The 24,634-nt window shown below is 40.6% G+C and overlaps 1 protein-coding gene across 2 annotated transcripts in view; it reads right to left on the bottom strand.

Annotated features, from left to right (window-relative positions):
- Positions 1 to 24,634, bottom strand: part of CORIN (corin, serine peptidase) — a 192,527-nt gene that overhangs the window by 35,165 nt on the left and 132,728 nt on the right. For both annotated transcript variants that reach the window (XM_045572856.1, XM_045572862.1), the window contains 7 exons: positions 24,507 to 24,614; positions 18,151 to 18,382; positions 13,776 to 13,921; positions 12,347 to 12,454; positions 5,411 to 5,524; positions 2,551 to 2,661; positions 1,397 to 1,526 (listed from right to left, as the gene is read on the bottom strand). In XM_045572856.1, the coding sequence (XP_045428812.1) occupies positions 1,397 to 1,526; positions 2,551 to 2,661; positions 5,411 to 5,524; positions 12,347 to 12,454; positions 13,776 to 13,921; positions 18,151 to 18,382; positions 24,507 to 24,614 (949 nt within the window). The remainder of the gene's footprint in view (positions 1 to 1,396; positions 1,527 to 2,550; positions 2,662 to 5,410; positions 5,525 to 12,346; positions 12,455 to 13,775; positions 13,922 to 18,150; positions 18,383 to 24,506; positions 24,615 to 24,634) is intronic.

Raw genomic sequence — 24,634 nt, 5'->3', positions numbered from 1 at the left:
AAGATTCTGGGATTTAGATAATTTTTCAAAGTAGAATTTTATTTATTTATTTGTATCTTCACCCGAGGATATTTTTCCATTTATTTTTTTAGGAAGAGTGGAAGAGAAAGGGAAAACAATTGGTTGTCTCCTGCACACATCTTGGCAAGGACCCGGGCTGGAAAAGAGCCTGCAACCAAGGTATGTGCCCTTGACCCCTTGACCAGAATAGAACTGCTCTGTCCTCTGAGCCAAACCGACTAGAGCTCTAACTGGGATTTTAAAAGAATGCTGCTAGCTATTATTTCCCAACTGAATGATTCATCACTTAAAATTGTTTCAAGTTTGCTCCGTGGAATTCTGGGAAATGCCATTAGTACAGTTTTTATTCTAGTATATTATAAGTCCATTTATTCCTCATATGTGTGTGTGTGTGTGTGTGTGTGTGTGTGTGTGTGTGTAGATTTTTTACGGAGAGGAAGGAAGAGGGATAGAGAGTTAGAAACATCGATGAGAGAGGAACACTGATCAGCTGCCTCTTGCATACCCCCTACTGGGGATGTGCCCGCAGCAACCAAGGTACATGCCCTTGACCGGAATTGAACCTAGGACCTTTCAGTCCGCAAGCCAACACTCTATCCACTGAGCCAAACTGGTTTCGGCTATTCCTCTCATTTCTACCAAATTTTTTCTCCAGGAATCTCACATACATAGTAATATATATATATATATATATATATATATATATATATATATATATATATATATATATATATATATATATATTTTTTTTTTTTTTTTCATACACTCAGATATATTCTAGGACCCTTCAATTATTGCTTTCCATCCCTGATAGAACTTGAAAGAAGAAACCCCACATAATAGCAAATATGCAACTTTTGAAGCATCTCTTTGAGTGTGTTTATAACAAAGGCAGAGTGTCTTCTCATTCTACTAGGAAGCAGAATGTTCTCTGATGTAGCTTTTCTGCATTACTTGGGCTAAACTGAAATACCAGCAATGTCAAGTTTATTTCTCACCTTATGAAACAAACGTGTGCTGCTTAAAAAGGAATGTTCAATACTCTTTTAGGCTGTATTGTACAATTTTCCAGCCAGTTCCTTGGAGGAACCGCCTTAATGCTTTTATAAATAAGGAAAGCATTTTACATCAGAAGTACTTAAAATACAATTACTTCATTTACTTTTAGAGCTTCATCAAAGCCGGTTTTCCACCCAGGCTCTTCAGAGCAGGTGCCTGCCATTAATGCGGTGCTGTCACCTGACCCATTTCCTGTGCCGTGGAGGGCTCTGTGTGAGAGCACCCCCTCGCTCTGCAGTCAGAAGGGAGATATTTACAGCCACGTTCCGGGAAGCCCTCTGAGAAACTCATCAGTGCTACACACTACTGACCTTACCCTAAGCCCATCTGCCTGCAGGCCAGCTGACTCAGGGTCTCCTGCCAGCCATCGGCACACACGTGGTGTTCTGTGGCAGATCTGTGAGCCGTCAGGAATGACGAGGAGTTGTCCTTTGTAGAGAGGGTCACTGAGAACAAAAGAGAAAGCCCTAATTAAAAACATTTCCTCTCGTGAAACCGAAGGGCAGCTTTGCGTGCCTCTCTTCACGCTGCATTCATTTTTACTCATTTTTCGTTAAGAACCTTTTGGTGAATACCTACCCTGTGAAAAGCACTGCCCTCGGTGCGGTGGAAGACTGAAAAAATGAATTAGAAATGCTCTCTGCCCTCAAAAACCTGTAGGTTCCAGTGAAAGAGACAGATAGTTCTTATTCTTTTTCTAGAAGATGGCCAGAGGCAGGGCCCATCCCCATGAGTTTACCAATGATTTGCTTAATGATAAGAAGCTAGTTGTACCTTCACTCTTATCACCTCCTTTCAAAGAGCACGTGAGAATGCAAGTGGGTGATGGTGATGTGAATCTGGTATATGCGCTAATTCCGATTCTATAAAAGAATATCCTCTGTACTTAACAAATTGCAGATCATCTGTGAGCATGAAGTCACAACCCACATGATAACTACGATTTGGCCAGATGATGCCAGATGAAGGGAGAGCTAAAGGCAACAGAAAGAGTGATGAGTGTGGGATGACGGAATCAAGCAAATTTAAAGATTATAAACGGAGATACTGGAGGTATTGATTGGAGATGACTTTAGGTTCTTCCACATGGGGAAGTAATGGTTACAAGTCCCAGTTGGATGTGGAGCAAGTGTACAGAGAAGATGGGAGGGCCACTTTAATATCCCATCCCAGGAGGTGTCAGTCACACAAGAATAACAGAGCATTGATCACGGTTGAAGCTGAGTGATGAATCTAGAAATCACAATCTATAACAACTTGAACGCAAGTGCTTTTCCACAGAATGTAGACATTTCAAGCAGAGCAGTAACTTGAGGGGACATTGTGACTTGGAAATAACGGATATGAATCACCACTGTCAGCTCTAACAAAAGTAAAGCAGAATAGATGAGCTTCGTTAGCACAGTCTGTAAAGTCACTCGGGATTCATGTAGCCGAGTGTACAGCAGATGGCAGAAGCAAGCCACTCACCACAGTCCCATTCGTCTGAACTGTCCAAGCAGTCAGCTTTACCGTCACACCACACGTCACGGGACACGCACTCGTAGTTTGCACACTCCAGTTCATCCTCTTGGCAAAACGCTGGCACAGGGAACAAGAAATAGGACAGAAACATTTTAAAGGTAAATGGGATTGTCACTAACATGCACGTTACCATTTGCCAGCAGGAACAAGCCAAGAATGTGAGTTCCCTGAGGCCTCCAAACAGGTGCCAAACAGACCGAGAAAATTGGTAAAATCTCATTTCCTAGAGGTCAATCCGTACAAACAACAAGCATTTACACAGAATTCCTTTCTCCGAGTGACTCAATGCTCTAACATTAGGATTGGAAAAAGACATATCAAGCAGCAGAAATCTCAAAAATTAAAGAACAGGGTTAAAATCTGCTGTGTCACGAGCAGAGCACAGATGGTGAGTGGACTGAAGTCACCACAGCATGAAAACCAGCTCCGTCCACGTATGTGATACTGTCTACGTTGTCAAAATCTCTGCTAGCAAATGACTCTCTGAGAAACATCTGATTCTCTCCTGGGTTTTAAAAAATCACAGTGATGCCCTAACTGGTTTGGCTCAGTGGATAGAGCGTCAGCCTACAGGCTGAAAGGTTCCAGGTTCAGTTCTGGTCAAGGGCATGTACCTTGGTTGCGGGCACATACATCCCCAGTATTTGGTGTGCATGAGGCAGCTGATCAATGTTTCTAACTCTATCCCTCTCCTTTCCTCTCTGAAAAAAAATCAATAAAATATATTTTTTAAAAATCACAGTGAAACTCCTTGGTTGTCTGCCTAGCACCCAACTCCTTTCTTTCTCTCTTTTTTTAATGATTCTGTTCCCTGCTCCCCACATCCCCACGTGCACCCTGTGCCAAGCTCCAGCGGAAGATCCTGGTCAGCTTAAGCAGGAGACAGCATTTTTCTGACCACAATTATTTTTTTTTCTGAATATAATTATTCGTCCAAGAGGGAGCATGTAATCCAAGATCAGGGTCTTGGCCTATGGTTTTGCGGGTTGTACTTTGCCAGATAGTTCCTGCCCATTCTCTGCTGGCCAGGTCATGTGTCCTACCCTGGGTCAGAGGTGGCCTGGAGGACCCAGCCTCTTTTCCTAATTGGTTCTCCCTGGGAAGTTGCATTTCAGCTGTTCAGGTGGGGTCATTGCTGGTCCACACAAAGGCTCCTGACCGAGCAGGACCCTGCTCAAAGGTGGTGAATCTGAGCGAATCCCTAACTGATGTTGGCGAGGTGAGGGCAGGCTTCTCATTTCTTCCCACGGGATCTGATCAAGGAGGCAGGGCACCCCAGGTGCTCTTGACCTGGTGGGAGTCAGCCCGAGGTCAAGCCCAATTAAGAGAATCATGGAAGTGCTAAACTCCCACATCCAGCCTCAAAAATCCCTCTTACACTTGACTTTTTCTATGATAATAGGTTACATATAATGTAGACTATAATCCTCTATAATAAAGAGGTAATATGAAAATTGACCATCACTCTAACACACAAGATGGCTTCCCCCATGTGGTCAAAGATGGCCACCCTCATGTGGACACAAGATGGCCACCATAAGATGGCCAGCAGGGGAGGGCAGGTGGGGGGGGGGGGGATCAGGCCTGCAGGAGAGGGCAGGTGGGGAGGACTCAGGCATGCAGGGGAGGGCGGTTAGGGGCAATTGGGCCAGCAGGGGAGCAGTTAGATGTTGGTCAGGCTGGCAAGGGAATGGTTAGGGGGTGATCAGGCTGGCAGGCAGGCAGGCAGGTGAGCGGTTGGGAGCCAGTAGTCCTGGATTGTGAGATGAATGTCTGACTGCCTATTTAGGCCCAATTCCACTGGGATCATGCCTAAACGAGCATATTGGAGAGGGTGTAGGCTGGGCTGAGGGACACCCTCCTCCAATGCATGAATTTCATGCACCGGGCCTCTAGTAAAGATAATCAGTATCTTTATTGTTTAAGTTGACTTGAGATGGGCTCTCTATAACCAGTAGGTAAGACATCTTAAGAGGTCTAAATATTTTTCTGATTCTAAAAAATGTGGCCATTCATCGTGAAAAGGTAGAAAATATAAAAATACAAAATAAAATTTAAAAAAACACACAAAAAAACTTAATAATCCCACCACCCAGAGGGTTGTAATTGTGAACTTATTACCTTCTGATCTTTTTCTCTATGTGGGTCTATATCCTTCAAAACTCAGGGAAATAGTACACATAACTTTATATTTTGTTTTATTCATCTAATGGTACATGATGAACCCAGGAGAAACTAGTCCTATAACTTGGTTTTTAATTTTTGCATATTATTTCATTTTAAGTTCCCATATTTTTGGATATTTGTAGTATTTTAATTTTTTATATGTCATAACTAATCTATATCTATCTATCTATCTATCTATCTATCTATTAATAGATAGATAGATAGATATAGATATAGATATATATAAGAGCCAAGCTACTGGAATAACTGGAATGACCAGTCGCTATGACGCGCACTGGGGCTGGCCAACTGGTCCTCCCACAGCTGGCCAACCTCCTATGGCCCCTCCCTCAAGCCAGCCCCAATTGGGGTGGGCTGGCTGGACTCCACCTGTGCACGAATTCATGCACCAGGCCTCTAGTGTTAGTATAATATCATTGTGCATAAATGTATACATGTTTGACTGTCTTCTTGGCATATATTCTTCCAAGTGCAGTTTGGTAAAAAAAAAAAAAAAAAAAAAAAAAAAAAAAAAAAGTCTGAACATACTTAAAAGTTTTTGACACATATTTCCAAATTTCTAACTTCTCTTCACAATGAGAGGTAATTTTGTGTGTTGACAAGTTCCTGTAAGACTCACTGCAGTTTATTTCATCCACATTATCCGGGCAGTCTGGAAACCCATCACAGATGACTGTGCTCTTCAAACACTGCTTGTTGGATGGACATTCCCACAAACCTCTTTCTTTACAGCCTGGAGACAGAAGAGAAGGTAATTTGTAATAGATGTGGAGGTGAAAATAAAGATCAATGTGATCAAGCTACATAGAAAAATTACAACAGAAAGGCCTGATTTCTTTTTTCTTGAAGAGCGTTTACTCCTGTATACCATAAACACGTGATCTTGAAAGTAGAAATACTTCATACTCTTCATCCTGCAATATAAGGATTACAGCTCTGCTAAGAGAAGATCAAATGCAAAGTATGAAAAATTGGAGGAGGGGAGGGGAAATGAAAAAGCAATTATTCATTAACGTTCTCTTTAACTGTTCCTTTTGCTTTCTTAGTCAACTTGCCAACACATAGAAGACTCATCTATAAAATGGCGAGTTATGCGTTTAAGCAAAGATGCCAAAACCTAGTAATCTACATGCATATTATCTAAAAATGTAATTTCAGTCCACGAATGTACAGGCCATCTGTGTGTGTAGCAAAAGAGGCCCCTCCTCTGCCAGATAGCTACAAAACAAGTTTCAGAGTCAGTAGGAAAGCCATCACTCACTTTAGTAATGTAGCCGGAGATCTAAGGTTACAAACTTTATCAGTTAAAACGGAAATGAGCACATTTGCACCAGACAAGACTATAAGCTTGAATTGTGTAATTTGCCTCAGAAACAGAAGCATTGTGATGAACTTAATGATGTTTGAATCAAACACAGTGTGTGTCCTATGTCTGCTAAGACATGCCAAGAGTCTAATGTGTTCTTTTTTTAAATATATATATTTTTATTGATTTCAGAGAGGAAGGGGGAGAGCGAGAGAGAGAGAGAGAGAGAGAGAGAGAGAGAGAGAGAGAGAGAGATACCAATGATGAGAGAGAAGCATTGATCAGCTGCCTCCTGCACGCCCTCCACTGGGGCTAGAGTCAGCAACCCAGGCATTTGCCCTGACCTAGAATTGAACCTCAACCTCCCAGTTCACAGGTCGATGCTCAACCAATGAGTCATGTGGCCTGGGCTCATGTGTTCTTGTCACTCCAGTTAGACCCCTAGCCCTCCTCAGGCTAGAAGGTGCATGAAGGAAGAGGACACAGGGCATTCATGTTTGGGTACCTTTCACCCCTGCCTACAACAGTAACTATAGTCCTTGGCAGCCCTCAACATATGTGTATTTTATTTTATTTTAAAATGCATCTTTATCATTGAAAGTATTACAGATGTCCCATTTCCCCATCATTGACCCCTTCCACCCTGCACCTGCCACCCACTCCTCAAGCCTTCATCACACTATTGTCTGTGTCCATGGGTTATGTATATTCTATATAATAAAGAGGTAATATGTTAATTAGACCAAACAGCAGAACAACCATTCAGACGTTGCCGGGGCTGCAAGGACAGAGCCCCTTGATGAATTTCATACATCAGGCCTTTAGTCTATATATATAAAAGCCTAAGCGACTGTCATGAGCAGGATGACCGGAACGACCAGTCGCTATGACACCCACTGGTCACCAGGGGGCAGACACTCAACACAGGAGTTGTCTTCTGGTGGTCAGTGCGCTCTCACAGTCAACCTCCCATGGCCAGCCAACCTCCCCCAGTCTCTGCCCCCAACAGCAGGCCCCAGCTGGCAGGCCCCCAGGTCCCAGCCAGCAGCCGGCAGCTGGCAGTTGGCAGCTGGCAGGCCCTGGCCCGTCTGGCCACGATCAGGACTGGGAGAAATAGCCCCAACAGGTCCTGATCACCGGTCAGACCTAGGGACCCCACCCATGTGCAAATTTCCTTCCCTTCCCTCTGAAATACGTCAGTCTGTTCCATGCTCCAATGACTCAGGGTCTATTTTGTTCATCAATTTATTTTTTTCATTAGATTCCACATATAAGTGAGACCTCTTACATGTGTATTTTAGATGGAACTTCATCTAAAATGGAACAGAAAGTCTCTCTCATTGCCAGGAAAGACTATTTAATTTAAGGTGAGTAAAATGAAAAGTACTGATAAAATGAATTTAAAAAAAAAAAATGCTATTTTTCATCTGACTTAACACAAATAATTCAGAGAAATTTCATAGATGATTGACTCATGATTCTTGAAATCCATTATAAGAAAAAAATATGCTTTTTGAAATTCTTATCAAGAAAAGTTATCAAAAGAGGAATTTTTACTGTGAGCTAAAATTAGATTTAAAATTAGATTTAAAGTGTTTCAGCCTTCAAAAATTCAGGAACTCCATAATGAGAGGAGAGTCTTTTACCAGATGCACATTAGGAATGGTCTTAGGCCCAGGACATCTGGTTTGGGAACTCACAGGACATTATTTGGGTTTTCAACTAGCAGAGGGTACAGGCATCTGGAATGTTCTGACAATGGCAGCCCCTGGGGTCCCAGGAGATCTGCGAAAGAGCCGAAGTCTGCCCTCATGGCCCAGCCCCTGCCAAATGGCACAGCGAGGAAAATCAAGACAGAGGTGTCAGCATCCCACAGTGCTGCCTGCTCTAAGGGCTGCTTCTCTCATCACAGCCCCACTGTGCGCCAGTGGGGAAAGGGAGAAAAAGCAGGAGTCTTTCTGACTATTCACAAGGTCCCCTTCCTTCGAGTAGGAAGAAGAACGTGGGCTTTTGGAATGAGCTAAAGAAAGGCCACAAAAGTAGACCTTCTGAAACATAAGGCCTGCCTCTCACAAAAAGCAATGACAATAAGAGACATTTATGTTCCACTACAAACTCTAGATCTGACCACTTACAACATCAGTATTACAACCACTATTTTACAAGTGAAATTTAGAGAAAATAAATAAATCCCTCCAAACCCAACTTCATCAAGAAAAATCCCATTGTGATTCAGGTACAGATCTTTAGTTGTGTTCTTCTCTAAAAGGCATGAGGGAAGCACAGCTTCAGAATTGGACCCCTGGGTCTGAATCCTAGCCCCAATCTCACTAGCTGTGTGATCTTGGATAAGTTACTTCACTTCTCTGAACCTCAGTCTCACATCTTTAAAATAGTAATAATAGTGCCCAACACAAAGATTAAATGTGTACTGGATAAGCAGGAATTTCCTCTCCTGTATCTTCTCTTTTATAATAAAATTTTGTGAGGCCTCACTCCTCCTTGTGGAGTTATAGTAAAGCATCTGAGGAAGAATGAAAAGGTCAGGACATTCATCACATGGAAGACCATATTGCTATTTTGTGAAGAAACCACCCTCTCTTTAAAAGTGACATTTTTGGTACAATGGTATTTTAAACGTATAATTTAAAAGGAAAAGATCATGACTCCATTAAAAATTAAAAACAGGCCCTGCCGGCTCAGTTGAGCCATTGACCTATGAACCAGGAGGTCTTGGTTCGATTCCCAGTCAGAGCGCATGCCCAGGTGGCGGGCTCGATTTCCAGTAGGGGGCGTGCAGGAGGCAGCTGACCCATGATTCTCTCTCAACGCTGATGTTTCTATCTCTCTCTCCCTCTCCCTTCCTCTCTGAAATCAATAAACATATATTAAAAATAAATAAAAACAGGTGTCATGGGATGGAATGTTTAATGCAGCTGTAGGTTATGAAACCAAATAATCATTGGTGTCAAAATAACAACCTCCTGGCACAGAGACAATGACAACTCTCACTCATCAAAGCTACAGTGTGATGCTAAAGTGACCAACGGAATAGAAAAGTCATTTGAAAAGCTCTTAAAATCAAACAGCAAATCCCACAATCTGAGTCACAGGCTTTTTAAACACAGCCTAAGGGGGTTTTGACTCTGAGAAAAATGCTCAGGTTATATTTATAGATTTTATTTTATTTGAGCCCAAGAGGAGACCAAAGGTAGAAAATGGAATGATGTTTAAGTTATTTGGAGAGAAACAAAAAGACACATCTCCACACTCAGGCATTTGTATTGCTGTCAATCTTTCTCCCTCTGGCGTATACGCTTTTATATGGAATGGTGATCAGTTAGGAATTCTGGTGCTGTGTTCATGTAATAAAGGGTTTTATTTCTATGGTATAAACAAAGGAACTGTTTTAGCTCTATTCCCATGACCGCCCCATGGAGAAGCCTTGCTACTCACATCACAGCCCAGGTACCACCTGGCTCCGGCTTGTAGCTCACCTAAGTTGTAGGCACAGGTTTAGCAAAAGCTGACCCCAGTCTCACAAACTCAAATCTATAACATGGAGGCAAAACTCAGAAATATAATCCCATTGTTATTTTCCTTAGTTCTCCTTTCTTTTATGTGATTCTTATTCATTTCTTTGCCCATATCTTTGCCTTTTCCTCCACTGCTTAGGAATACCTAATGCTTAGAAAATATTATATTGTAAATCAGCTTGTTGCATGAAGTTGCTAGTTTCACAGGCAGCTCCATCTACATAGTATATTTCAATGAATGATGAAGTGTCAACCTTTGAGACAATGAAGTCTTTTGTACCAACAGTGTTGATTTAACAGTCACTCCTATTTTTTTAGGCTCCATCCCATAAGGCAATTCTGGAATGATGTGTTCAAATTTGCCAAATTCTTCCAAACACTTGGTGAAACTATTCCTAATTCTGACAGATTTTCAAATATTGTTTACATTAGCAATTGCATACACAGTGAAAAGGACTCCAACAACAAAAATTTACCATGCGAGCAGGAGACTTCAGAACATTGTTCATTGCTAAATTCTATGCAGGTATTTTAAAGTGTACTTATTGACAGTGTGCTTTGCCCACCACAGTTCCCTGCTGATATGTCAAAATGACTCAAAGTAGATTTCCAAAACGTCTATCATCTTATAATTAAATTAGATAAGTCTTGTTTTGAGAGGAACCCCAATAATATTGTAGGAACTCCTTGGGGAACTGCAGATGTGGGAGAGTGAATAGTTCATTGTCACATTAGTCAGCGAAGTCCAAGCATGTAGGTGCCTACAACATCGCCATGGACAGAATAAACAGAAAGACCTGAAGTCTGGGGTGAAGCAGCTTTGCCAGAGCCGGCGGCTGCATTGCCAGGTGGTATGCCCACGCAGGCCAAGGATGCAGAGAGACAAACTGAGCAAGTGGACAACATGGGAACGGGGTGATTTCCCAATAGTGAGCCTTCCTCCACGCCGTTTCCTTATTTGACTTCGAGTATCCTGTCCTCCCAGAGCATTAGGCATGTGTGCACACATCCCAAGGGGGAATGTGTATAAATTGTCTATTATCAATCACTTTTGGAAAAGGTCGTGGGTTTTCTCATGACTTACTAGCAATACTGTTAAGAGGAATTAATGTAACTCCAAATGTATTAATTCCCCTCCCATTCTTAACTTTCCTTAACTAGAGCTCTTAGTAGTCCATCAATATTTTGAGTGTTTGATAGGGATTAGAAAACTTCTATTGTTTTTATTATGTGACAAACGTGTTGGTGGACACTCATGACTTATTTAGAAACCTGCTATTTTAGGATGATGCAAAACCTATAGTGCTTTGGGTTTCTTTTTTTCCAGAGTATATTCTAAAATTCAGATCTTTTAGTCCTGGTAAAAATCTTTTTATTAAACTTTTAAATTTCTCAAATACTTAGTACCTTACTACAAATTTAGGTCTATCCACATCAATAGGTACCTTATAACTACTTTGAATCATCTAGGTAATCCATGTAAAATTGCATCTCAGAATACCCTTTCCTATCATTCTCAATAAATCACTCAGATTAGGGATATTTAATGGGTTTTTATTTATTTCTCTACATAAAGACTACAAAACAAGGAAATAACAGTGGCTTCTCAAAACACTGCATGTTCCTTCCTAACAAAATTATCTCAGTCATTGTACCATTATTCTGACAGCTCTAATTTTCTAGAAGATGCACTTGTCCATATTTACAGCAGCTGATAGAATTTCATTGATTGATTGTGACATTTTGTCTAGACCAAAAGGGCACTGTTTACCATGGAAAATTCATTTTGGGGAGCAAGGTAGTATTTATACTTAAAAGGCCAAAAGAATAAAATGATTTCAAAAGATGTACTGCCTTATGTGCTTTTGATGGTTAAAAAAAAAGTGTCAATTTTTAAAAGCAGAATAAGCTAAATCATCATAACCAAACTAATCTTTGGATAGCTTTTCAGTTACTTTACCTTACTCTAGAATATTGTTTAGTAAAAAGCATTGTCCATTTTCTATTCCCTGACACATTCTGAGGTTGCAAGTACCAAAGGTTTGCAGAGAAATAAAATGGAAATAAGTGCCACTTAAATTACTATTGGCATTTCTGGCCTTTCCATAAGTGATTTTTGGAGTTCAAAGGCAGAAATGCCATAAAGAGTTTTACCCTTTGCCAACAGATGCAAAATTGAAGAGGGCATGAAAATAAATCCCAATTAAATTTGAACACTGGAGCCTGAACTCTGTCTCTACGTATCTAGATACCTAACAGCATGGGAATCATGCAAAGACCAATGACAACTGCTTTATAATCTCTAGTAACACAAATAATTCCTTACTTTCCTTATGTGCTTCTCCTTATACTGAGGTTTTGCATGTACAGGGTGTCCCAAAATAACATATACACTGATGGCTGAATTTTGAAAAGGAAATGTATTTTAATAGCCCCTGCCATTAAAATTACTCAAAGTGTATGTATACATTTTTGGGACACCCAATTTTTCATGGAGATTATAAATAGAAGTGTAATTTAGGGAAAAATCAATAGAGTTAACAGGAAAAACCACATCCATTCATGCCTTGCCATTTGATGATCTAAGAAGAAAATATATTAGCATTCAATCCTAATCACTACTTAGAACTAACAGTTGATATTTCTTGAACCCAGTCTCTTATCTCAACCAGTTGTTAGTGTATTCAAGAAAAGTGCCGTCTCACATACATACCACAGTTTTCCTCATCACTGCCATCGTCACAGTCGGACTCTCCATCGCATCTTCTGGAGGCCAGAACGCACCCTTCTGAGTCACACTTGAAGTGACTAGGTGAGCATTCTGTTGAAAAACAAGGGGACCCATTACTGTCAGTAAACAGAAACCCCAGGACCATCAGCTCATTTATCTACTTATTATGTGGAATGTGGGCAAGGAGCTATTACTGAAGATAAATAAGGCAGGTACTCCACGAAGTTGAAACAGCTGCCTCCTCTCTGTTTATCAGCATCTTTCTTGTGCATCTGTCATCACTTCTCCAGATCAGTATTTACACTTTCCAGTAATTAACGCTCTTTCTGAATGGACAGCCTAAGGACTCCTAGAGCCTAAAAGGCCCTGTGGAGTCCATGCTTCCACCTGCCCAGCTGCCCTATCATAGATCCTCCCTTCCCCCAACTGGTGGGCAGAGTATGACATAACCTGTGTCTGAGGCCAGGAATTCCTGAGAGATTGAACCACCAATCATCGCATGCTGAGTGCCCTGGGCCCCAACCCTTCCTGAATCCCCACCTCAAAAGGCATGTTCAGCTGAAATTGGTATGGCTCAGTTGGATAGGGCAAGGGTCTGGGGACTTAAAGGTCCCAGGTTTGATTCCGGTCAAGGGCATGTGCATTGGTTTCAGGCACATCCCTGGTGGGGAGTGTGCAAGAGGCAGCTGGTCCAGGTTTCTTTCTCATCGGTGTATCAGTGTTTCTAGCTCTCTATCTCCCTTCCTCTCTAAAAAAAAAATAAATAAATAAAAAATTATATATATATATATATTGGCATGTTCACCGCTGCACTGGTTGCTGTTCTCTTTTCCAGCGAGTCAGCCCAGCTGGGTCCTCCTCTTCCTTCTCTAATCCTGGTTTTTCTATCTCACTCGTTAGGGCAGAATAAACTTCCTCTTTAACATGCCTTGGTCCCTGACTCCTGTTTTCTGTGCCTCTAATCTTACACCTTACATGTCACAGTTGTTTCCCACTCCAGTCTTTCCACCTCGGACTGTTCCCCCATTCCATTTCTCCACCTGAAGCTCCCATATTGCCAAGATCTCCAAATGCTTTGCACTTGAAGGAACCAGCTCCTAACCACTACCTTCAGAAACCCTAGAATAAGAGCGGCGTCCATATGTAATGGGTTCTGTGAGTTAAGTGTGGATAAAATAAATACTTGCATTATTAGATTCATCTCTGCAATTCATTTTTAAAATAAAGACCAAGTCTAACAAATAAGTACCAAATTCTTCGAAGGAATCAATTTCCAAAGCAATTCACTGCCCTATGAAGCCTGAGTGGCAACTAAATATTTTTAAAAAAATAGCAACAGAGAGACTTCAAAAACAGAACTAATATGTTCATCCATATTAGATACCCCACAGAAATTAATTTATAAATCAACCTTCCACGTCTTCGTCAGGCATTAGGCAGGTTTGATTGTCTGAATTTTCCTGGGGGAACTTGCTGCAATCGGTGTCTTCAGGCCAGTGTAGGCCCACGATGCCAAGAACAGACTCACAGTGTTCTTTGGACTGTTCACACAGAGCTCTGAAAGAGCAAGGGAGACAAAACAGTAGAAGCAGAAATAACTGTACCTGAGATGTATGTTGGGAATCTGTGCTGGGTTTTAGTACTCTGTGGGTGTGTCTCTGTGTGTATGGTGTATGTATTTGGTGTGCTGTGTATCAACTGGGTATGTATTTGGTGTGCATGTGTATCAATGTACTGGGGTGGACAAAAGTAGGTTGACAGTTGTAGGTGAAACACAGTTTATTCTTGTACTATTATTTATTAATAATTGTGTTCTTTTCCATTTGCACAACTGTGAACCTACTTTTGCCAATCCCTGTATACAGATGCATTTGCACATCATAGGTATTTGGGAAACCAAAACAAATAATAGCTCTACAAAGGGAATACATCCCAACAGCATACTTTCACCAAAAGAAGCTTCACTGCAGAAACAGAAATATTGTATTTTATTGAAATATGTTTGACATGTAACGTTGTGTAAATTTAACAAGAAAAACATGTTGATTTGATATGTTTGTATCCTATATAATAAAGAGGTAATATGCAAATTGACCCGCACAACATTGCACAAAGATGGCCACCCCCATGTGATCAAAGATGGCCACCACAAGATGGCCAGCAGGGAAGAGTAGCTGTGGGCGACCAGGCCAGCAGGGGAAGGCAGTTGGGGGAGACCACACCTGCAGGTGAGGGTAGTTGGGGGTGACCAGGCCTGCAGTGGAGATACTTCACTGCAGAAATAGAAATATTGTGTTTAATTGTGACCAAGCCTGTAGGGTAAGATAGTTGGGGGCAATTTGGCCGGCAGTCTGGCAAATAGGCCAGTATTTGGGAGCCATCAGTCTCAGATTGTGAGAGGGATGTCTGACTGCCTGTCAGACAGGCAGATTGGAAAGGATGCAGGGAGAACTGAGGGACCCCCCCTCCTCCCAGTGCACAATTTCGTGCACCGAGCTTCTAATATTTTAATAAAATCTCTGCTGTAGTAGTTGGAACCCCTATCACATAATTACCAATTATTTTTGTGTTGGACTAATTAAGATCTAGACTCTTCGTGAGTTTGACTACAGCACAAGATTGCTGTCTATGTTCACTAGACTGTGCACTAGTTCTCCAGGACTGCTTTCTCTCCTAGTTGCGAGTCTGTACCCTAACCAACATCCAGAGTCCCTTCTCACTTTTGCCCTTCTCATTTTCTCTTTCTCTCTCTCTTCTTTTCTTTTTTTGAGACAGACACATTCTCCAACATTTTTGTTCCAAGTTAGGAAGTCCCCAATATCAAGTTGGATAGTCTCCCACCGCTAGTCATGGAATCTATACCGCATCCTCAGCGTCAGAGTTCTCTCCCTCTGTCCCATTTCATGGGCCAACCTGGCTTACCCAAGGCATCCATCCCCTCCTTCCTTCCATGTAGACCAACATTGTTGAAAAATTTGATACTTCTCCCAAACCCATATATATTTAGTTCAAGTTGGTTAAAATAAAGTTTGCTGGTTGTTGTTTTTTTGTTTGTTTGTTTGTTTTTTTAAAGAAAATACATACTAAGCATTGTGCTAGGTGCTTTCATTTGTGTTCTTATTTGTACCCAGAATATTATTAACCTGAGGTATTAACATGTCTCATGAAAGATGTCTTTATTTCCTATTGAGGGATGGGGGTGGGACATGGTTGTGACTCAATATATCACCAAGAAATTAGTAAAATATTTTTTTTTTTTTTCAAAACAGACACAACTAAAATAAGCTCCTGGGTAAATTTCTTATTTCTTTTTAAATACATTCTTATTTGTGAAAAGTCTCAAACTTTAAACTGTAAGTTAATTTCAACAAGGTAGGGAATGGTTAGCAATTGAACCAGGAAGTTTCAGATCAAGCTCTGTCTAGATTTAAGTCTGGACAAGACAGAATATAACTTGATGTTGGTTTAGCAGAGGAATGGGGGAGGGGGGAGGGCACGGAGACAAAGCCATGGTGTTCCCACATCTGTTTTACAAAAACAGAAGGTTCAATTAGTGTTCAGTAACTGTTGTTGGATTGAACAGTTTGTTGTAGATTTATAAAAATTGTATATAAATCAGTTGTTGATACTTTAAATTAATCAGATAATACTTAATTTATATGGAAGACTGTATAGTGTTTGACTCTATAATTTCTTTTCTTTTTTTTCCTATAAAATGGGAATAGTACAACACACAGCACAGCAACTGCAGGAGGCGCTGTCCTTATCCCTATCTGTATGGTGCTGAGCCAAAACAGCAGACCTGCTGGCAGGGGTCTCCCTCAGAAGGTGATATTGAGGATGAGATGGCAGAAGTACCTTAAAGTATTTAGCACAATGTAAGAGCTTGAGAATGTTAGATTTTTCTGATTCATAATTAAAATCTAATTTTAAAATAAACAGGCTTGACAGAAGCAACTATGTATTGCTTCATGAATTTTAGGATATTATTCATGTTATAAAATAAAAAGTTTGTCCTCTAAATAAATATCAAAATGTAAAATTCATTTTGATATCCACTTAAAATGAAAGAGGTATGTGTATGTGTAAATCTAAAACACAGAACTAATGTATCTTAAAAAAAAAAGTCCAATGCATTGATGACTGCAAAATGTTTTAGGATCAGCCTCATCTTAGGCATTTTGATATGAAATTTAAGCCTGAAATTATACATTTTATGTGAATGTAAATTTGTTCCAGAAAATACTGCATTAGGGAAATTTTTACATACATATGAAAAGAAAGTCAAACACAAGAATTTGTTAAGTCTTATTAAAAGCAATTATTCACTACCATTGACTTTGCCCAGCAAAAGGGAAATAAGATTTAGAAACATGTACAATAAAATGGTAGGTATTTTATTAGTGGCCCTTCCAAAAGCATTTAACAGAACTTTCAGAATTATGTGTGCATAAACCAACAGTAAGTTTGACTCTATTGGTATGAATTGTTCAGTTCCTCAAGTCATTTTGAAATTTTATTGTTTCCTGCCCCACTCTCTAGGAGCCCCATTTAATATTCAGTATATAATTTATTACTTTCTCATCTGTCCACCATATTGATATTATTTCTTTTTCTTAAAGTTCTTAATGACTTCTGGTCTCAACATATGGTTTCTATAGTTACCACTCACATGTAGACAAGCACATTTGTAGATTCACGTTTTGATGGAAAACAGCACTTGGGAGAGCAGCTGTCTCCTAACTGCAGGATCTCTGACTACAGCCCCTAACACCTGGCATAGAAGAGGGACCACCATGTGCTAAGCATCTAGCTGTGCTCGTGCCCTTCATCAGGGCTATTGTTTGTTCTGGGCTTGCAATTAATAAGAAGCACGTTGCATTTTTGCACATTTGTTTCATCTCAAAACCACCATCACTATCTGGATTTTACAGGTACAGGAACTGAGGCTGGGAGAACCAGAGGAACCAGTTTCAGGCCATACACCAGGTTGAGAAGAGCCAGAACTTGAGTCAGACAGTGGACACCATAGCAACACTCTTAACCCACAGACATCATTCATATCTTGAGTCCAAGCTGCACTCTTGAAATGTTGTCCCTTACTTAATTCGGGCGGGTAGAACATGGCCAGCAATGTCCATCCCCTGTCCAGCCTGCGAAGCTGGCATTACATCCCTTTCAGCCATTCCTTTGTGTAACATAGCTAACCTCTGAGTGCTATAAGAAGTCAGCATGTTAGCCTGGCTGTCGTCACTCAGTGGTTGAGTGTTGACCTATGAACCAGGTCATGGCTCAATTCCAGGTCAGGGCACATGCCTGGGTTGCAAGCTTGATCCCCAATGGAGGGTGTGCAGGAGGCAGCAAAACAATGATTCTCTCTCATCATTGAAGTTTCTATCTCCCTCTCCCTTCCTCTCTGAAATCAATAACTATATGTATATTTTTAAAAGACAGCATTTTTAACACATCAATGCTGCCAGAGAAAGAGGCAGATACACCTGGTCTTCTGCTATTTCACATCTTTCAAAACAGTTCTTGATCAACCAAAATGACACACTTGTAATTTTATTTAAGTAAAGAAACTGTAATGAAAGGCAGTTTATATCTCCCTCATTTAGGAATAAATTCTTATTCAATTATTCATTTTTTAATTCCTGCTTCTTTACCTTTGTTAAATACAGAGTCTTTGGCAAGATACACATTTGGTCTAAACTCAGACTAAGTCTTCCTTCCTTCGGTTCTCCCCAAGGATGTTTGAGGTAATAGGAGAGACCCCACTGTATTACCTGCAAGGGGGGATACGTTGGGTTGTATTCATATCACATTTCGGTGCCAAGATAGTGCAGGCAAAGAACATGAGATATTTGTAACAGTTGGTTTGAACAAGTGCAGGGAAAAGAGAGGACTCCCAGCTGATTGATGCTTCCTTCTGAGTCTTGTGGCCAAGGTAATTTGGGAAATGTGTATAGTTGTAGGGCAAATTCATGCAGAGTTCCAAGGTAATTGGTTCACATTGACCTACCAAGAAAACACATGTACAGACACATACATATATTAATTTTTCAAAGTTTCTTTAAAACTTACAAAATTTTGAAGTCTACTTTTTCAAGTAGCTAAGACTAGAATACAAGCAGCATATAGCACTGCTATAAAAAATTAAGTAATTTGGTTAATAAAGTGCCAAATCAAGATTCATTTCTTTGTGTGTGGCTGCTAACACGGTGCCCAGCACAAATGATTTAGAAAGATTTCCTCGTATTTCCCTTTGGCTTAACTTTTCTGAAAGTGGATCTTTTTCATGATTCTTTTACTCACTTTAATTTGTTTTCTTCTTCTGAATTATTTATTACTTCTAAACCGGTATGTCCCTCATCATCTTCATAGCCATTAAAAAAAACAAAACAATGAATTTGACTAAAGTGGGCATTAAATAATTTTTCTACATTTCATTGTTGATTAATGGATTTAAATATAAAGCTACAAGCCCAGCTGGTGTGGCTCAATGGTTGAGTAGGGACCCAACCCATGAACCAGGAGGTCACGGTGTGATTCCCACCCAGGATACATGCTCAGGTTGCAAGCTTGATCCCCAGTAGGGGGCATGCAGAGGTGGCTGGTTGATAATTCTCTCTCATCATTAATGTTTCTATCTCTTCTTCTCCCTTCCTCTCTGAAATCAATAATATATATGTTATTATTGATTTCAATAGCTATGAGATTTGGGGGCAGAGGAGCCTGAGATCTCTTAGCTATCATTTCCAATGAAATAAAATCAGAACCCATTAGGTTGGCATCCAATGACACCCTGAGTTTCCAGCCTCATTGCTTACAACTATCTGGTCAGCAGTATTTCTTTGGCAATACCAGGTATTTTAAGAATTGCATGCTTTTGTGGGCCCTGTTAGCTCCTCTCTTACCCCTTTCTTTACTTGATATTCTTGTAATCACCCCTCAAATACAGTTGCAGACCCAGCTGCCAATATGTAGAATACCCACTACCTGGAATAATACTTTCCCATCCTCCCCACCAAGCTAGTTTGCAGGACTCATCATCACTTCTTCCAGGAAGACTTCCCACTCCCAGTCTAAGTTTCTGCTGAGAACCATAGCATCTTGGGTATGGACCTGCCATACATGCATTGTCCTCTGCTGTATTCTCTACTACTCATGCCACCTTCCCTCCCCTCCTCACCCCTCCCCTGGGAGGTTTTTGAGAAATGAGACTACTTAATCTCGAAATCAGTACCAAGGACAGTACCAGAAGGAAGGAAGGAAGGAAGGAAAGGAGGAGAAAGTGTCGGGAACTATCCTAGGCACTAAATATATAAAAATAACAAGTATAGTCCCCACCATTGAGACACTCCATACTCTTCATAGAAAGACACACATGCTGGCAGCTGTAGCAGAACGTGAGCTACTGGGTTGGTGGCAAGGAGCCCAGATGGACGAGGTGGAGCAAGGGAAGCTCAGGAAGCCTCACAAAGGTTTGGGCAGATTTGGGGGATGCGGTAGAAGGGCCCCGTCCTCCCGCTCTGTCCACAGTAGGCATACCCAAGTTGAGAGAGTAATCAAGTGAGTGTCTTCCTAGGATCAGCCCAAGCTGACTGAAGACTCATACCTGATTAACAGTAAGTATTCCAATTCAATGTAACCATTTCACTAGGAAGTGGTATGCACACAAATAGATTAGTAATGAAAACTGGGGTGAAATACTAAGACAGCTCCAGAACTATATCTTAAATAATCTGAGGGCTTCATAGGGATTATGTTGATAAAAAGTCTGATATTGGCCAGACAAAAAGTTGTATGGACAAAGTATACAGACTCACAACTTAGGGGTGAAAGTGTGACACAATCTTAAGGATAAGTACAGAGTGGAGAGAAGAGAAAGAAATAGAAAGGGTAGTAAAGCATAGGAAATATAGTCAATAATCTACACTAATAAAAGAAAAATATGTAAATAAATACCTCTGTGACACTCACCAGCCAATCAGGAGTGAGTATGCAAATCAACCCAACAAAGATGGCGGGTTAATTTGCATAGGCAGGTGCAGAGTGGCTGGGTTGGGGGGACGCCTGCTATGAGGGGGAGTGTAGGAGAGGGTGGAGGGAGCTATGAGCCGTGCTCTGGTTGGAGTGGAGAAGACTGAAGGCTCCAGCTGGAGCAAAGACTCCAGCCCGCCGGAGTGAAGACTCTGGCCAGAAAGAATACGAAAGGTGGTGGCCAGAGTGAAGGCCTGGATCCTGGGTGCAGGAGGAAAAGTGGTGCTGGCAGCCAGGGAAAAGAAGGCCTATTGCACGAATCTTTGTGTAACGGGCCTCTAGTATTGTAATAACTGTGTATGGCGCCAGGTGGGTCCTGGCAATATCAGGGAGAACACTTTGTAAAGTATATGTTTGTCTAATCACTATGCTGTCTGTACACCTGAAACTAATATGGAATAATATTGAATGCAAAGTGTAATTGAAAAAAGAAACAAGGTATGAGGTTGGCTCAGTTGATCAGTTCCTTTGATTTATGAAAGAGGAGGAACATTTGCATATTTTTATTTTAGATTATTTTAAAAATGAGTGTTTTTCTAACAATAAAAACAACACAAAGATGTATAAACTAAAAGTTCATCATTTTCCACTCCCTGTTCTCTCACTTTCTCTCAGATCCACAGATGAGTCTGAACCCTTCCTTGCTTCCCAATGTTCATATCTATACATACAAGACTTTACACACAAAGACAGAGTGTGTGCTCATTTTTGCCATAGTAGAATTGCACTATTCCTACTACTCTTCAACTTTTTGTTGCTTAATTATTTATCATGGCCATTTCAAAGTCAGTAGATGCAGCTCAACTCTATATTTTTTTAATTTTAAAATTATAATTCCACTAAAATGGAATCGTCCACACAGATTTTTATGTAGTCCCTTTTTTCTTACACATCTTTCCTTTCTCTCTGCTCCCTTACCGCCCTATCAATTTTTAACTTTTTATTAGTGCATTTCATTTAGTTGATTAATAGATATATCACATGAATAATTTTCCCCCTTTTGATGTATGGAGAGCTTACCACTTTTGATCTGGGATAAGATCTAACCTTTAAGTGTTTCAGAACTGAGGGGGATGAATGGATTAAGTTATTATCATTTATTATTCTAGAGATCTTTATTGAATGTTGTAATATTGACTGAATCTTGTGATTTATTCCTTCATAGTGCATTCTTCATAGAGCTATAAGCAAAAGAAATTCTCATGATATCTGTCAGCCTCAAATTCTATGATTTATGATACCAATAAGTTTCTTTATTGCATTAGACTCACTCCCTAGCTGGAGTTGCAATAGCCACTAGAGGGCAACCGAGTCACAGCACCATTTCCAATGTGAGTGAATGGCACAGTGCTTAGCACAGTATCTTGAACCTAAATGAGATTTCATGAATAGTTCTTTTTAGGGGAAATTGACCCTGATGAAGTCTCCATTGTATTCAATCTTTCCAAGTCTGTGACAAGATTTATTAAACTCAACCCAAAGACGGGATTGATAACTAAACAGTGTTATATCCTTGTGAGGAAATACTCTGAAGCTACTGGAAATCATATACTAAGTGATAGTTATTTACATGAGAAAATGTCATTCTCAATACCCATGGGTATATACAATATTCCAAGATTTATCCTTGCCTCAAACGTTGTCTCTGTCCTTACTATTTTTGAGGTATAATAGACATAATATTATATTAGTTGCAGGTGTAGAACATGATTCAACATATGTACATTATTATTTTTAATGGTTTAATGAGTTATTATAAGGCAGAAACCATTGTAACTTCCACAAAGTTCAAGAAATTGAACTTTGCCCAGCTTTTCCTTCCTATGTATATGTCTTATATCAACCTTCTCTGCTCCCTGCAAAGTAACTAGGGTACTAGAGTTATCACTCCCTTGTTCTTCTTTATAGTCTTATTACATAAGTATGCACCACCTAAGTTATTATTTTTTAACTTGTCTTTTCAGTATCTTATAATATCTGGGTTTCCCCTCCATGCCTTTATTTTTCCTTATAGCTTTACCTACCAAAAAAGGCAGGGATCAGACGTTAGAATATGCCAGATTTTGCTGCTTGCATAGTTTTGGTGCAGTGAAACACATTCCACTGCCTTCCCTGTTTCCTGAGCACTGATAACTGAATACAGAGAGAGAGGCCTGATTGGGATTCATCCCTTGGCAGAAGGAGCTGCTGGTTCTTTCATCAGAGGCACATGTCTGAGTCCTCTTTGTGTGTGACATCTGCAGATGTCAATGCTCAATGTCTTGACCCATTCAATCACTGCATCACCAACTAGTGATATTCAAATTTAATAATTTCTTTTTTACTAACTGGTTGGGGATGCTCTCACCAAGGGCTCTTTTCTCTCATCTACCACTTGTTTCAAAGGACTGAAGTTTCCAGCCATGGAGGTGTTTGGCTTTTTACTACACACTATATTATTTATTCCTTCCAACTAGAGAGGGCAAGGAGATGGCAGAAAAATGCATAGACCTTGGCAAATTATTCAAAGTCTTGGTGTTGCCGAAACTGGTTTGGCTCAGCGGATAGAGCATCAGCCTGCGGACTGAAAGGTCCCAGGTTTGATTCTGGTCAAGGGTATGTACCTTGGTTGCAGGCACATCCACAGCAGGGGGTGTGCAAGAGGCAGCTGATTGATGATTCTCTCTCATCGATATTTCTAACTCTCTATCCTTCTCTCTTCCTCTCTGTAAAAAAATCAATAAAACATATTTTTTTTAAAAATACACCTACAAGGTCTTGGTATTGAAGGGGGAAAAAATGCATGTAGAATTAAAGGTTGATGGAACATGGTGGAAATTTTGGGAGAGTTCCTGAGGCCATGGTGATCAAGGGAGCTGAGAGCAGGGAGTGACTCATGCCCAAGAGCTGCCCTGTCCAACAGGTTCCCCCAGATGTCTGGACAACATCTTACAAGGCAGAAGTGAGAATTAGTCCCTCCACACCTGACAAAGACTATGTCTGTGTTTTTCTGTATTTTGCCTCCCAGAAGGGCCCAAGATGATAAAGTTTCTAGACTGTGAATAGATGTTATGATACTATGGTACTTCAAGCCTATCAGTACAATGTCATAAGAGATGTTGCTTATAGGTTTTTATTTTTATTGTTGAAACTATTGCAGATGTCCCCCATTTCCTCTCTTTGCCCCCCCCCCCATCCAGACCCTGCCCTTACCTCCCTCTGGCCCTAACCACATTGTTGTCTGAATCCATGGGCTATGAATATATGTGCTTTGGCTATTCTATAGGCTTTCTACTCATTGTAGTTGTTTCTGGGAATCTGAGATAGGTCATGCACCTTTTTGGAAAATTACCTTCTTATCAACTCAAAGTGACAGACCTGCTTTTAATTTTAAGCTCCACATTGAAAGTGAGACCAAAAATTAATTATAAAAAGTGAAAGAAGCGAGTATCAGAGTCAGAGTCTTTCTGATCCATTTTCAATTTCCTGTGAGAATCTACACAGCCCTCCACTACCCATTCTACCTCCCCTAATAACCCTTCCTCTGAAAGCCAGGTACAGAGAGCTCCCTATTCACACCATTTGGAGCTGTTACATCGCCACCAAATCATTAACATAACGGCTGCAAGATCATTGTAAGCCAGCAGAGTTCCTGGAAAGGTGAGAGTACATTTTATTAAAGGAGCGGGCAGCCAACGCTTCACGCGACTACGCAGATGAACATCGCATTTGCTTCTTGGATAAAGTTTCCATTTTTGAAGCTAAACTTTCAAAGGGAAGAAAAATAGCATCTGCCTGCAGATGGAGCCAAGAAAATAATATATAGGAGCTGATGTTGAGTTGAAAGTAATGGTAATGATATTACTAAGTGATACGGATTTATAGCCCATTCACAACGACACAGTTGTTTCTGATTTCATTTCATTAAGACCATTTCGTTTCTCTTTTGCTACCACATGCAAGTTTCAAAAAAAAAAAGAAAAAGAAGAAGAAGAAAAAGAAAATAGATACATATATTTTTGGAGGGATCCCAGACTTTGTATTTCAATGTCAGTGGGCAAGAACAAAGCCGAACGCACATCCTGCCACAGGGATTGCATTTGTCAGCTGCCGTACTTACTACAGTTACTCAGACTGGTGTTGGGGTCACAAGGAGAGCTACCAGCACATGAATCAAGGCAGGAGCTGTAGAGGCATGTTTGGCCGTCTTCTTGACATGGAGTCTGACCTACAGGGGTGGGGGGGAAG

This window comes from Pipistrellus kuhlii, unplaced genomic scaffold, assembly GCF_014108245.1.
Source record: "Pipistrellus kuhlii isolate mPipKuh1 unplaced genomic scaffold, mPipKuh1.p scaffold_m20_p_1, whole genome shotgun sequence".
Lineage (NCBI taxonomy): Eukaryota > Metazoa > Chordata > Mammalia > Chiroptera > Vespertilionidae > Pipistrellus > Pipistrellus kuhlii.
The sequence above is the reverse complement of the archived record's forward strand: the minus strand, read 5'-3'. Positions and strand labels throughout refer to the sequence as shown.